Here is a 12,068-nt window from a genome sequence, read left to right as displayed (position 1 = left end):
CTGCCATGACACAGCAGCAATTCCAAGTCTGCTTCCAGAGGGAGAAAAAAAGCTCATGTCAAGTATGCTTCTATGACCAGAAGCCTGAAGCATGCACTTTTAGTATCAACAGACACATTCTAAGCAGTATTACAGATTTATTCTTTTTTTAAAGCTATGACATTTTACTTACCTTAATGACAAATTTATTGGATGCCATGATAGGTCAGTGTAAGTTGGTCCTATAAAAATACCAATTAAAAGTGATCAGCACTGGAGAAACACTCAGATCTCCACAGCAATCAAGAATGAATTTTACATCTGGGGCCCATTCCTTCATGACTACTCTTCTTCAAACCCTACACTCTGCTTTTAGTAAAATAAGGAAAACTCTTATTTAAAGGACAATTACTTAGCTACGTGTGTTGGTTTCATTTAGTGAACCTCATAACTTTGGAGGCACTTTGGCACTTTGCATCCAACACGGGAAGTACAAAGTTAGAACTCTTTCAAGTAAGAAACTACAGCTTTTGGCTCACTTAGTGTCCATCCAGACATACATGTTATGTAGATTTAAAATTTTATACTATACACATAAAGCACCATAACCCAAGTCTTATGGTGGTTGCACAAAAGTAAACTGAACTTTGGACATCCTCCTCCCTTGCTTATCCAAAACAGGACCTAAATCACTTCATTTGGGATCCTGAGTGCAAATATTAAAAATTGAGGAATGTGTATATATTTCTCATTTTGTATTTCAAGTCACAGGTAAGTACTGCGATAGAGCTGTCGATGTTTCGGGACACCAGTCAGGCTGGGGATACTTGTTTCTGTCACACACTATGCTTCCACGTTTCACAATGCAATTGTTATCATTATTTAACTCAAAAAAGTGCAAAACAAGATAAACAAACAGCCTTTAAAACTACACAGTGTAGCACGATGATTTTAATCTTAAAATTCTTAACAGTCCTGCACACAGAAGCTGGAATGCCATCATGCCTTGTGCCATCTCGCTATCATTCTCCCTTGCACCAAACAGCCCTGGAAATGTCTCCATTTTATCTCATTAAATCCTGACAACTTTACCGATAGCAATTTTGAGAAACACAATGCAAAGGACAGAGCTCTGGACCACTTGAGACATCCTAGTTCAGTTCAGTCATGTAGAAAGCTCTGCTGAACTTACCCTGACATCACTGCTTTCTTCTGCTACCAGTTTAATTTCCAGAATAATACTGTTGCAACACGTCTGCTACTACTCACGTGAAAACTGCTGGCATGCAAAAATCCCCTCCAAACCCAATTTACAAAATAACAGAAGAAAAACATAAAAAGGAAAAGGACACACAAGAGAAGTTAGCTTTGGTTCAGTTTGCTCTTCCTGGGTGTAAGCCAACTTTGGGAGTTTGCCAACTACCCCAATTCTTTGCACTGACCACACAGATAAGACAAAGGAAATACAGCAGACAGACAAAATGTAAGAAAATCCACAGAATAAAAAAGGAAAATATTTTATTTGTGAACCATCAGGGAAATCACTGAAGTGGCCCAGGTGAAAAAATACTCAATACTAAGACATCAGAAGATAAGGAAAACCACTCACCGATTTTTCAAGGAAAGAAAAAACAAACCAAAAACAACTAGTCCCAAAATACTTTGCCACTTCCTGTGTTTAATAAAACACCAAACACCAAAACCACAGATCTATTACAACTGCTGCTGTTTGACAGCAAGATTCTGTCTCATGGAATCCTTTTTCTGTTGCAAACCTCTAAAGTAAACACCACACAAGGACACATGAAGATAAGCAAATATGGCAGAAAAGCTCCTCGCAAGACTATATATATATATTTATACTAAAAAAGTCCTGATACAGGATGTGTAGTATTCCAAGACATAAAATTTTGATACTACCTGTGCATGAAGACATGATTTAGAATCAAACACATAGATTGCCTGTAGCTAGAGTGAGATGCACTTTAAAAATAACATGGCAGAATAACTTTCTCCCCTAAATTTGAGTCAAATGGAGCGGTGGGTACTCAGGAGAAGCCAGAGCACATGGTCATCCAGAGAGCAAGCTCAAGTGTCCTCTGCCAGCTGATGAAAAGGATCTTACCTTGGCAAAGCAGCTTCCTGTGGTGAGGAAATGCAGAGCTCAGAGGGAGGAGGAACTGAAAACTCCTGGCACACACTTGGATGTACAGCAGCAAGCTTCACCCACTGCCCATCTCTGAGTGGGGAGAGGGGGCACCTGAAAGCGGCAGAAACAAACACTAATTAAAGAACTCTGTAGGGTAAATTGATATTAAGTATTTTTGTACACAAAATTAACTATCACAACATAAAAGACTTTTCTGAACTTTCCCGTCCAGCACTTGTCAGTTTCTGGGAGCAGATCCTAAGCTTGGGATGAGCAGTGCAATGCTCAGCTACTCACACAGCCAGTAAAGCATCCCCAGTTCCGAAAAGATACACCACGATCTTCCCATCTGCCATTCAGTATTTCTATACACCACGATCTTCCCATCTGCCATTCAGTATTTCTATACACCACGATCTTCCTATCTGCCATTCAGGATTTCTATGCCCACTGCTGCCAATTACTCCACTTAATCCTTGAAAAATACTCTTCCATCCAAGTCAGCACCTTTTCTCTTCATTGTTATTTACACTCCTTCATTCATAAACTGCCCATTCACCTTTAAGGCTCAACAATTCAGTTTCCAAAACGTGACCCAGTCATCACAGAACTGCCTAGAACTAGAGGGAGGAGAGGTTCTTAGGAGCATCACAGGGCCACAAACAGGTACTATTATATTTTTAAACTTTTGTGGAACAGATGATTGCAATTTGCAAGGAAAAATTACTATACTATTTTAGAAATTATATTCATTTCTGCATGGGGATGAGGCATTAAATACTTGTCTTTTGGCTACAGTCATAAACTCTGCAACTATAAACGAAATTGAAAACAAACCCATTCATTAACAAATGAATATAAAATGAGATATTCTAGACAGTGACTACAGGAGTAGAGAGAAGAGTGAACACAGAAGTATAACTGTATTCACAGGAGTATTTCTTGTACTTACAGGAGTGAATACAGGAAAGCAAAAGAGCTAACGGAAACCGGAGGTTAGGGAACAAAGTTATTTGAACTTGTTTTGGCCGGGGCACTTTCGCCCGCCCACAGGAAGCCTCAGACAGCTGGACGCAGGTGTAAGGCGGAGTGGCCACAGTAGCAGGCATGCAAAGAAGAAAAATCAGATATATACACGTTTTTATGCCCGGCCAGGCTGGGCGGGGCTGAGGAACGGGAAAGAGCGGCTGAGGGAGGCTCGGTGGGAGCCGAGCGGCACCGCCGCCAGAGCCCTGGCCCTGCGAGCATCCCCTCAGAGGTTCACCCGAAGAGAACAGCGGGGCCGGAGCCCAGGCGCGGCCGCAAGCGCCGGGCGGCACAAGGCGGCCATACCCTCCCCCCGCCTCCCGCCTCCCGCCTCCCGCCGCTCCTCTGCCCTACCCAAAATGGCCGCGCCCGGCGCCGCCGCCCGCCCCGCGTGCCCGCACGCAAAATGGCCGCCAGCGGCTGAGGCGGGCCGGGTCGCGAGTGACGCTGCGCTCGGCTAATGGCGGGCGGCGAGGGGCGGCGCGGCATGTCCGGGGCCGTGCTTCTTGCGTGCTTCTGCTTCCTGCCGGGGCGTGTTTGAACGTGTGGGGGTGGGCGGGTGAGTGCTCGCCTCCTCGGTGGCACCTTCTTCGCGCCGCTGTGCCTTCAGCCGCCCGCGCTTCAAGGTCGCTGTGCCGCGGGGAAGGAGGAGCAGGGGGCTGGGAGGGCTCCGGGGTGCGGGAGGGGTGGGTGGTCGGCCGGGTTACACCTGTCAGGGTCATGGGGTTGGGCGGGGGTGGGAGCATCTCCTCTCCGAGTTACAGCTTTGTGGCCGCTCAAACCAGTGAGGTATTTTGGTATAAAACATGAGTATACGTGCGAAATCCCATGGAAAGTATGTTGGGGTTTTTTTTCCACCTTCTTATTATACGAGGATTAGTTAATTGCTCCCTTTGTAATGGTGCCGCTTCTGAATACTATAAGGTGGTCAGGCAAAGCTGAACAAAGGTAAAGTGGTTTCAGGAGCTGCACACCTTGCTTTGCCTGCAATTTCAGAGTTCTGTATTACCTTGGGAGCTCAGCTACTCATTGAATTTTATTAACTATGGGGAGAAAGGTGTATTTTGAACCTGCTTTTGGGCTTCAGATGCTTACCATCTGGGCACTAGTGCTTGTAAATAGATAATTAGATAAAGCTTTGTTGTGTTTAAGATTTAGCATGCCAAAGCTCTAAGACAATGCAGCAATTAACATTTCAAAATGTCTGAATTGAGATGCGTTTTTGTTCACAAAGTAAGGCTTTTTGTTTAGTGTTTTAGTCATCTGCTGCACTGCAATTAAAGGTATTAACATTCAGCTTCATGTATTCATTGTTGTTATTACAGAGTAAGGAAAAAATATTTCTAGAATATGTTTAAAATAATAAATTATCTTTACCTAGGTAGATGCCAGTTTGCAATGAGTCTTAAAACCTTCTGGAAGGACAACAAAGTTCTGATTGTTATGGGAGCTAGCCTGGGGCTAGTGCACTGGGGCTGGTATTACTTGAAGTCCAGTCCTATTTTCGAAGTGAAGACAGAGGATTTTTCTCCAGAACGTGACATTCTGACATTCATGATGCAAAGCATTCGCAAAAGCAAAGAAAAATAGCGTTAGTACTTTGATTTTTGGGTAAGTTGCCTAATTAGTTGTGTCTGTGTTTATGAGGCAGAGGATGAATTAATTGAGAATTTTTAAACATACAGCCTTGGTATTCTGACTTTAGTCTTTCAGAGCTTTATTCTACTTTGCAACTGAGTTAATTTTTTGTACCTACATGGACCCAAAAAGTGCATCATAAATTTCAAAAACTACTGCTAAATCCCACACGATGAGCTCAGTTAAGTGAGGGTATTATGTGTCTTAAAGATATTTTAAAACAAGCTCCAGTAACTTCAGGACGGCAATGAAACTCATGTGACTGGATTTATAACAGTGTCCTTTCAGGCTTAAAACTGCCCAGAAATAATTCTGACTGTACAAAGTAACATATTATGACTGAGTAGGGATAGTGATTACAACAGAGAATGAAACAAAAGGAAGTACGAGTGTAAATACTGTAGAGTTTGCATAGAAATGTAAATAAGCGTTGATTTAAGTTTTACTGTTATAAGAACTGAAAAACTTTCTTTGCGGGCCTCTTGAAATAAGAAACCTTGTTTGAACATCAAAAGCTGTTGTTTCTGTTGCCTGGCAAGTACTGCTGACTAGTTGAGTTCTTTTGTTCTTGAGTAAAATCAGGTGACTATCACTGTAGTTTTGGTACTTCAGTGCAATTCAATGAAGTTGATGGTAGCCTGCTACTTACAGACCTGCTGATAACAGTACAGACCAGAGGTCAGAATTGAAGTTATTAATAGACAGGTATAATTGGTGCGCTCTCTGTGTTTGTAGTAAAATCATATTAGTAGATTTTCTCAGTTAAAAATGAGAGTGCATAGGCCAGTGGAGGTTCAACAAAGCCCTGACCCCAGCCCAGGACAATGCTGTGTCCTGCGCTGGGGTCACAGCCCCATGCCGAGTTACAGGCAAGAGTGGCTGGAGAGGTTCCTGGGAATGCTGTGGTGACAGCAGCTGAACATGAGCCAGCGTGTGCTGGCAGTGATTGTCCCCTGTGCTTGGCACTGCTGAGGGACTCCAGCCTTCAGAGAGGACACTGAGGTGTGAATGAGTCCCGAGAGGGCAGTGGTCCTGTGAGGAGTGCTGAGGGAGCTGGGGGTCTTCAGCCTGAGGAAAAGAAGGGTCAGGGCAATGTGGTGTTTTCTACAACCACCTGGAAGGTGGGGGTTGGTCTCTTCTTCCGAGTAGCAAGTGCTTAGGACAAGAGGAAACAGCCTCAGGTTGCACCAGGGGAGGTTTAGATTGGGTATTAGGAAAACTGTCTTCACAGGAAGGGTTGTCAAACACTGGTTCAGGCTGCCCAGGGAGGTGGCTGAGTCACCTAATGGATGCATAGATGTAGCATGTGGGGACATGGTTCAAAGGTGGCTTGGCAGTGCTGGGGTAACAGCAGGACTCGACTTTAAAGGTCTTTTCCAACCTAGATGGTTTTTGATGCAGTATTTGTCCTTCTGTGACTTTTTTTGGTGAAAACTAAAATAGGTCAAGTTATACAATATTTTCATAAGATTATTCTAATATCTTTCTGGTTTTTATTGTAGGTATAACTAAGCTTGAAGGTTTTCATCTGTGACTGTTGCCAGAAAAGATGAAGAAAACTACCTGGAGTAGAAAGAACTTTCTGCTTGTGGCAGGACTGTCACTTATAGGTGTCCATATAGGAAGCATACTTGTAAACTATGTTGCGAAAAAGTCTGCCCAGTCTCATTCAGAAGCTAGAAAAAATCGTCTGGAATGAAATAGCGCCCTGCTGTTTATCCATTTTGCATGATTTAAGCCTCGTTTTAAGAGAGCTGTGATGAGTAGTTTCAGGAATGTTATATATACTGTTTCACACCGAAAATAATCCTTACCTGCAAAGAATTAAAATGTACTACTCTTAAAATATGAAAGTGCAATGAATTATGGATCCAAGCAAAAATGAAATGTTTTTTTGGCTAGAATTAAAGTCTTACCTTCAAAATGTCTCGCCTTGAAGCTAAAAAGCCTCCGTTATTTACTAGCAAGCCGTTAACTAGAGATGCAGTGAGTCAGTCACTGTCTCTGCTGAGTGGGGTATTAAAATCTTCCTACGGTCCTGCTGGTCGACTCAAACAGCTCCACAATGGTGCGGGGGGCTGTGTTTGTGCCACTTCCCAATCCTCAGCCCTCCTGGGGCACCTTTCCATCAGCCAGCCCGTGCTGCGTGTCCTGACAGCCTCTGTATTGAACCACATGTCACGTTTCAGTGACTGTGGCTTATTCACTGCCATTCTTTGCTGTGGCTTCATTGAAAATTTCAGGAGCCTGAATGTTGCACCTTTTACTGTCATTCAAATAAGCAAGCATCTTCTGAGTCTGTGCATGAACCACCTGAAATCTGAGGCCTGTGGTTGCCGGGTGTCTGTGGATTTTAGCAGTCTTGAGACTCTTGTTTGTTTGGTACGGAGCATTTTAACAAGCAAACCTGCTTGCATGCTTAATAAAACTGAAGTTGATCATCTCACCTCGCTGGTTTTAAAGGCTTTTATATTTACTGTTCCGTGTCATGTTGAGACTAATGCTGTTTTAGGCAAGTGTGTGGTAATACCTGTGAAAGGTAGAAGAGTTGTGGATTCTGCAGTTCTTCCTGGACTGCTGATAGAAACGCCAGAAATCCAATTGGGAAAACCACTTGCTGTCAAAAGGACTGGTTCAAACGTGATCAAGATTGCACTTTTCAGTGTGTCCATGTCAGGTGACAGCTCTAACCCTGAGGAAGGAACTATAGCAGTCCATCACGGAGTTTCTCTGGAAGCGTCAGAGCTGAATCAGCTGCTCAATGTGGGGCAGCAGCTGGTTAAGGATGAGGTGGGCCTTGTGCTGTGCCAGAAGGTGATGCATCCCTCCTTGAAGCAGTACCTGAAGGAGAATGGTGTTATGGCTGTGGACAGGGCAGGGCTGTCTCTGATGGAGCCCCTGAGGCGTGTGACAGGTAACAGGCTAGTTTTCTGCCTAAACCATTGTCCTGGAGTTGTCATTAGGAGAGCGTCACCTGGGGTGGTGTCATTGCAGAGGGAGGTCTCTTCTTTCCTTCTGCCTTAGCCACTGAGCAAGAGTTGCTCTTTTCTAGTCTAAAAATAACTTTTCAAGATGAATAGGTCTTCTGTAAAGGCCTTGATGGTGGCATACCACAGGTGTTATTACTGCTTGCTGCATGAGGGATATCCAATTCGTTTATTTTCAAACTGATTCAAGACAAATGAAAAAATTATTTTTTTAATTTCAATTTGCCACAAAGTCTTGCAGTTAAAATGTGTTGGATTCTGTGATTTCCTGTGTGAATTGAAGTGACAGGTATTGAACAATGTATATAAGTTAAAAAGCCAAGAGGAATAAAGTTTATGCTTTATGAAATGCATCAGGTAGCTGTTCTGATGGTACCACATACTGTTTTCTCCTTTTTAATTGACAGGTTCACAGCCTATAGCTTCTATACATTCATTGTCTCCTGGCTGTTACGGCAGTTTGAAAGATTTGTGCATTGAGAGTTTTGCTTCAAAGCATTTTTTACATCTAATTCCTGAGGACACAGTTATCTGCAGCCTGATACTCTGTAACAGAAGTGAAACAGCATGGGATGAGTTGAAGGTAGGCAAATTTTATTCAAGTCTTTTCTTAGGAAGTCATGTTTTTAATGGAAAAATACTGAGAAATAATAAATAGATTGAGTTTCGAAATATCATTTTTTCAGTACATAAATTAAGTTCATATGTTTCCAGAATTTCAAAATCCTTGAAGTGCTTATGTTCATTTAATACCTCTGTTTTAATACAGTAAGTTGTTTAGGGGCAGGTACATCTTTCACCTGTTCTTGAGGCCAGTGCTGGATAAATATTTTCATTTTCATTATTTAGTCTATGAGAAGATAAAAATCAAAATGCCAGTAGCAACACATACAATGATAGTCAAGCGTTGTTTTGCATTGAACAGTTGGTCTGGAAATGTCATTGATACTTGACTGACTTTTTATATATAGCCCTGTTTTGGAAAAAGAAGGATTAAAATGCAGCTTTTTATTTCTGCCTCTCCATAGTGCGGACAAATAAAGACAATTTCTCATTAAGTGAAGATGGTCTTGGAAATCTCTGAGCAGCTTTATATCCACATGTAATTCAAGTTCATGGAATCTGTACCAGAAACTGCTGAAGATTTTATTCCAGTCGTTTTTTTCAATGAGGACAAATTCTATTAATTGTGGTATGTCTAACAAGAATTTCATGTGATTTTCAGCGTGTCTGTGAAACTGCAGAACATGTGTTACAGTTAACAGTGAAGGAACCTTTGGCATTATTAGGAGGAGGCTGTACAGAAACTCACCTGGCTTCATACATAAGACACAAGGTATGTAAGACATATGGGTTTTAAAGATGCTTAATGTACTTAAGAAATAAGAATTTATGTTGAATCACTGCAACAGTAAAACTTTCTAGATTAATGTGGCATTTTTGCTAACTACTAATATAAAATTAAGGGGTATATTTGAAGCACTCAGTTTTAATTCTCTTTTAAACTTAACACTATATTTGTACTTGTTGATCTTTCTGTAGGTATCTGTTGTAGTAGCTGCATGTTTTAAAGTGTTGAAAATATGTAGAGTTTTTATATGGGAAGATGATCATGCAGACGCTTTGACTCTTTTCTATTGTGGGATAATAATTAAACATTTTTTAGTTAGAACTGAACCATCTGTTTTGGGGGAAAAAGAAGTAGCAGTATGATACATGCCTTAAATTATTTCTGTGAAACTGTGTTCTGACTTTGCTTTCCTGGTTCTGGTTTCTTTTTTAGAGTTCTAGTCTGCCTGCCAGCACTTTCAAAGACTTGGGTTGTTCTCAGACACAGTACCAATTGGTTGCTGACGGGTTTTGCCGTTCCCTGGAGACTGTAGCTCGCTCTCTGAGTCATGATGGTGAAGAAGTTCTGACAGATGTGGTTTATGGACACTGTTGGTTTGTTCCCTCAGGTTCTCCTTGTGCCTCTAGGTGGTCAGATTTAGTTTCAAGATGCAGCTGTGGGGTGAATGATAACACAGAAGACCTCAGCTGGAGCTTTTTGCAAGGCCAGTCTAGCTCTCCCATTTTACAGGGCTGTCCTAAAGAGCCCTCAGTAAAGGTTGCTGACCTCCGGACTCTGGATTGCTTTGCTGCCAAGTGCAGTGGCCTGCAAGTAGCTCTGGAGACAGCCAACCTGATTTTGGATCTCTCATACATAATTGAAGATCAAAATTAGCTCTGATCTTATGTGATTTGTGTTATATAGCAAGACAACACTGATTTGAAGGCAGGGTAACATAATGTGTTAAAATATTTGAAAAGGCTAGAATGTGGACAGCAGATGGAAATTTTAAATTCAACAGCTGGCCATTGAATACTCTTCTCATTGTTAACCTGTTGTGCTCTCAAGCATTTTCAAATGTTCAGCCTGTTCCCTCTGCAGTAAGGAAAGTTTTGGATGTTGGTTAGCTCTGTGGCACCTTCAAAAGAATGGGAAAAATAGATTCACTTGCTGAGAAAACATGTTATGTGTTAGGATTTATACAGTCTCAGCAAAAGCTTTACACATTCTCAAAGAGACTTTTATATTGCAGCAGAATTTATCACTGGTATTTTTAATTTTGTAGATAAAAAAGGCTTAGCAGATAGGTTGAGTCACTTGTTTTTAATTTTGTCCTTAAGTTTTTGTCTCTGTATACTATATGTATATGCAGTTTCTATTTCTAAATGGGTGAAGGATTTAAATTTGTATATGTAGTTTACTTAACAAGTTATAAAAACTCAACCTATAATTCTTAAGGTAGCAAGTAGGTAATGGAAGATTTGAAAAGAACTAGCATACTGGATGGAAAAAACTCTTGTCAAGTGGACCTTGATTGTCTTCTGGGGAATACAGGGCAGTCTCTAATGAAGTTTCTATAATTTAAGCAAAGCTGCAAGACTGTCCACCTTGCCATTCAATTAGCTCTTTGACTGTGCATGGCTTCTTTTAATGAAGTAAGGCTTTAAGCTGCATAGACTTGTTTTGATCTTTAAATAAGACTCTAGACTGAATGATCAAAACTTTTTCTCATTCTCAGCTTGCATGCAAGATCAAAAAGGGTGGTACATTTTCTTGCTTTAGCTCATTTTCTTTGTCACTTTTCTTCTCCCTCTTTGTTTTCAGTCACAAGGGACAAATCATTCATGGTGCATTTCCAGAAAACATCCGAGTCAGTTGCCGTCTAGTCTGCTTATTTTTTTTCTTGGTCTCTTAAGTTTTTAATATATTTATTTACTGTATATAAGCAGTAGAATTGTTATGGATAACTCAGTTTTGAAATATGTAATTAAAACCAGATCTTTCCAGAACTTTGTACAAAGTCCTTTTAATTTTGAGAACATAAGAAATCATTTTCTCACTGGGGAAAAAAATTAAGAGTTATTTAAAGCTTTTTATCTTTTTATGACCTGAAATGATTGCTTCAGTGCCGAAAGGCATCCTTTGGGGACTTGTGCAAGATAGTTACAAGGGCTGAGAATGGAGGCTGCTGAAAGCTGGTTTGAAAGCTAATAAAGCTGCTTTCATATCTTGATCCTCCCATATGCCATGAGGAGACATCAGGAAAAATGAAGCCAAATGATGGTGCATATCTTAAGGCACAGAAGAATCTTGGTAATGCTTCATCTAATTATGATTCTCCAGCTCAGAGTGCTGAATTATACTGCTTTACTTCCTATAATAGCAGCTTGTTATGCAGTGTGGAAAATGTTGAGTTTAGTGACTACAGCTGTGAAGTGAAAATTAAAACAATATTCAAGTAGAAGTAGTTGTGAGTGTTCTTTTGTCTTGGTGTCTGAAGGTCGAATCACAGGTCTTGAGTCAGAGCTGACAGTGGTTTTTATTCTCCCTGAAAAGGAAAGTCACAGATTAAAAAACTGTAATAATTAAATGTTATTTTTGGTAAGTAGCTCAAAATTCATTTATACCTGAACTTAAGTTTTTTTCATATATAGGTAATTTTAATAACAATGAATTTATGCCTCCTACTCTGACTAAAAAGCATAAATAAGAAGCTTGCTCTGCTGTTTGCAGTATAAGTTCAGTTCTCAGTTGTACTACAGTAGGCTTGAACCTTTAGTGTTGCCTCATCTTTAAGGGGTAACATAGGAGGAGTACAACTTTGGATACTTTTTAAAATCCAAGTAAAAAGAATTTTGACTTAATCTAACAGCAGCATAAAGTAACTTTTTTGAACTTGATATTTTTTAATAAAATTTGGGTGCAAAAATTATTGTGTCCCCCTCTGTTTTAAAGCTGA

At 40.8% G+C, this 12,068-nt stretch overlaps 4 protein-coding genes across 20 annotated transcripts in view; 3 read left to right on the top strand and 1 right to left on the bottom strand.

Annotated features, from left to right (window-relative positions):
- SLX4IP (SLX4 interacting protein) overlaps window positions 1-3,553 on the bottom strand; it is a 69,962-nt gene extending 66,409 nt beyond the window's left edge. For 5 of the 13 annotated variants that reach the window (XM_085577034.1, XM_085577035.1, XM_085577029.1 and 2 more), the window contains exons 1-3: window positions 3,081-3,553; window positions 2,105-2,239; window positions 173-221 (exon numbers count right to left, since the gene is read on the bottom strand). Coding sequence is in view for 6 of the 13 variants with exons in the window: in XM_085577029.1 (XP_085433155.1) it covers window positions 173-199 (27 nt within the window). In the remaining 7 variants the exon portion in view is untranslated. The remainder of the gene's footprint in view (window positions 1-172; window positions 222-2,104; window positions 2,240-3,080) is intronic. The other 8 variants (XM_085577030.1, XM_021540268.4, XM_077781962.2 and 5 more) reach the window with 3 other exon arrangements.
- Window positions 3,112-7,238, top strand: LOC144246043 (uncharacterized). 5 transcript variants are annotated; one of them, XM_085577045.1, is made up of 3 exons: window positions 3,112-3,233; window positions 4,536-4,765; window positions 6,295-6,721. In XM_085577045.1, the coding sequence occupies exon 2, from the start codon at window positions 4,553-4,555 to the stop codon at window positions 4,742-4,744; it is 192 nt and encodes a 63-aa protein (XP_085433171.1). In that variant the 5' UTR covers window positions 3,112-3,233; window positions 4,536-4,552; the 3' UTR covers window positions 4,745-4,765; window positions 6,295-6,721. The 5 variants fall into 5 exon arrangements, with proteins under 5 accessions (XP_085433171.1, XP_077638093.1, XP_085433172.1 ...); XM_077781967.2 differs by lacking the exon at window positions 3,112-3,233 and adding an exon at window positions 3,680-3,713 and having other exon boundaries at window positions 6,295-7,238; XM_085577046.1 differs by lacking the exon at window positions 3,112-3,233 and adding an exon at window positions 3,680-3,713 and having other exon boundaries at window positions 4,540-4,765.
- On the top strand, window positions 3,688-6,721 carry LOC144246044 (uncharacterized). Its single transcript, XM_085577047.1, has 2 exons — window positions 3,688-3,780; window positions 6,295-6,721. The coding sequence occupies exon 2, from the start codon at window positions 6,342-6,344 to the stop codon at window positions 6,489-6,491; it is 150 nt and encodes a 49-aa protein (XP_085433173.1). The 5' UTR covers window positions 3,688-3,780; window positions 6,295-6,341; the 3' UTR covers window positions 6,492-6,721.
- On the top strand, window positions 6,716-11,573 carry MKKS (MKKS centrosomal shuttling protein). The gene is made up of 4 exons (XM_021540274.4): window positions 6,716-7,706; window positions 8,187-8,362; window positions 9,005-9,115; window positions 9,563-11,573. The coding sequence occupies exons 1-4, from the start codon at window positions 6,716-6,718 to the stop codon at window positions 10,001-10,003; spliced, it is 1,719 nt and encodes a 572-aa protein (XP_021395949.3). The 3' UTR covers window positions 10,004-11,573.
- Window positions 11,574-12,068: the final 495 nt, after the last annotated feature.

Source organism: Lonchura striata, chromosome 3 (assembly GCF_050655825.1).
Source record: "Lonchura striata isolate lonStrDom1 chromosome 3, ASM5065582v1, whole genome shotgun sequence".
In the NCBI taxonomy this organism is placed as follows: Eukaryota; Metazoa; Chordata; class Aves; order Passeriformes; family Estrildidae; genus Lonchura; species Lonchura striata.
The sequence above is the reverse complement of the archived record's forward strand: the minus strand, read 5'-3'. Positions and strand labels throughout refer to the sequence as shown.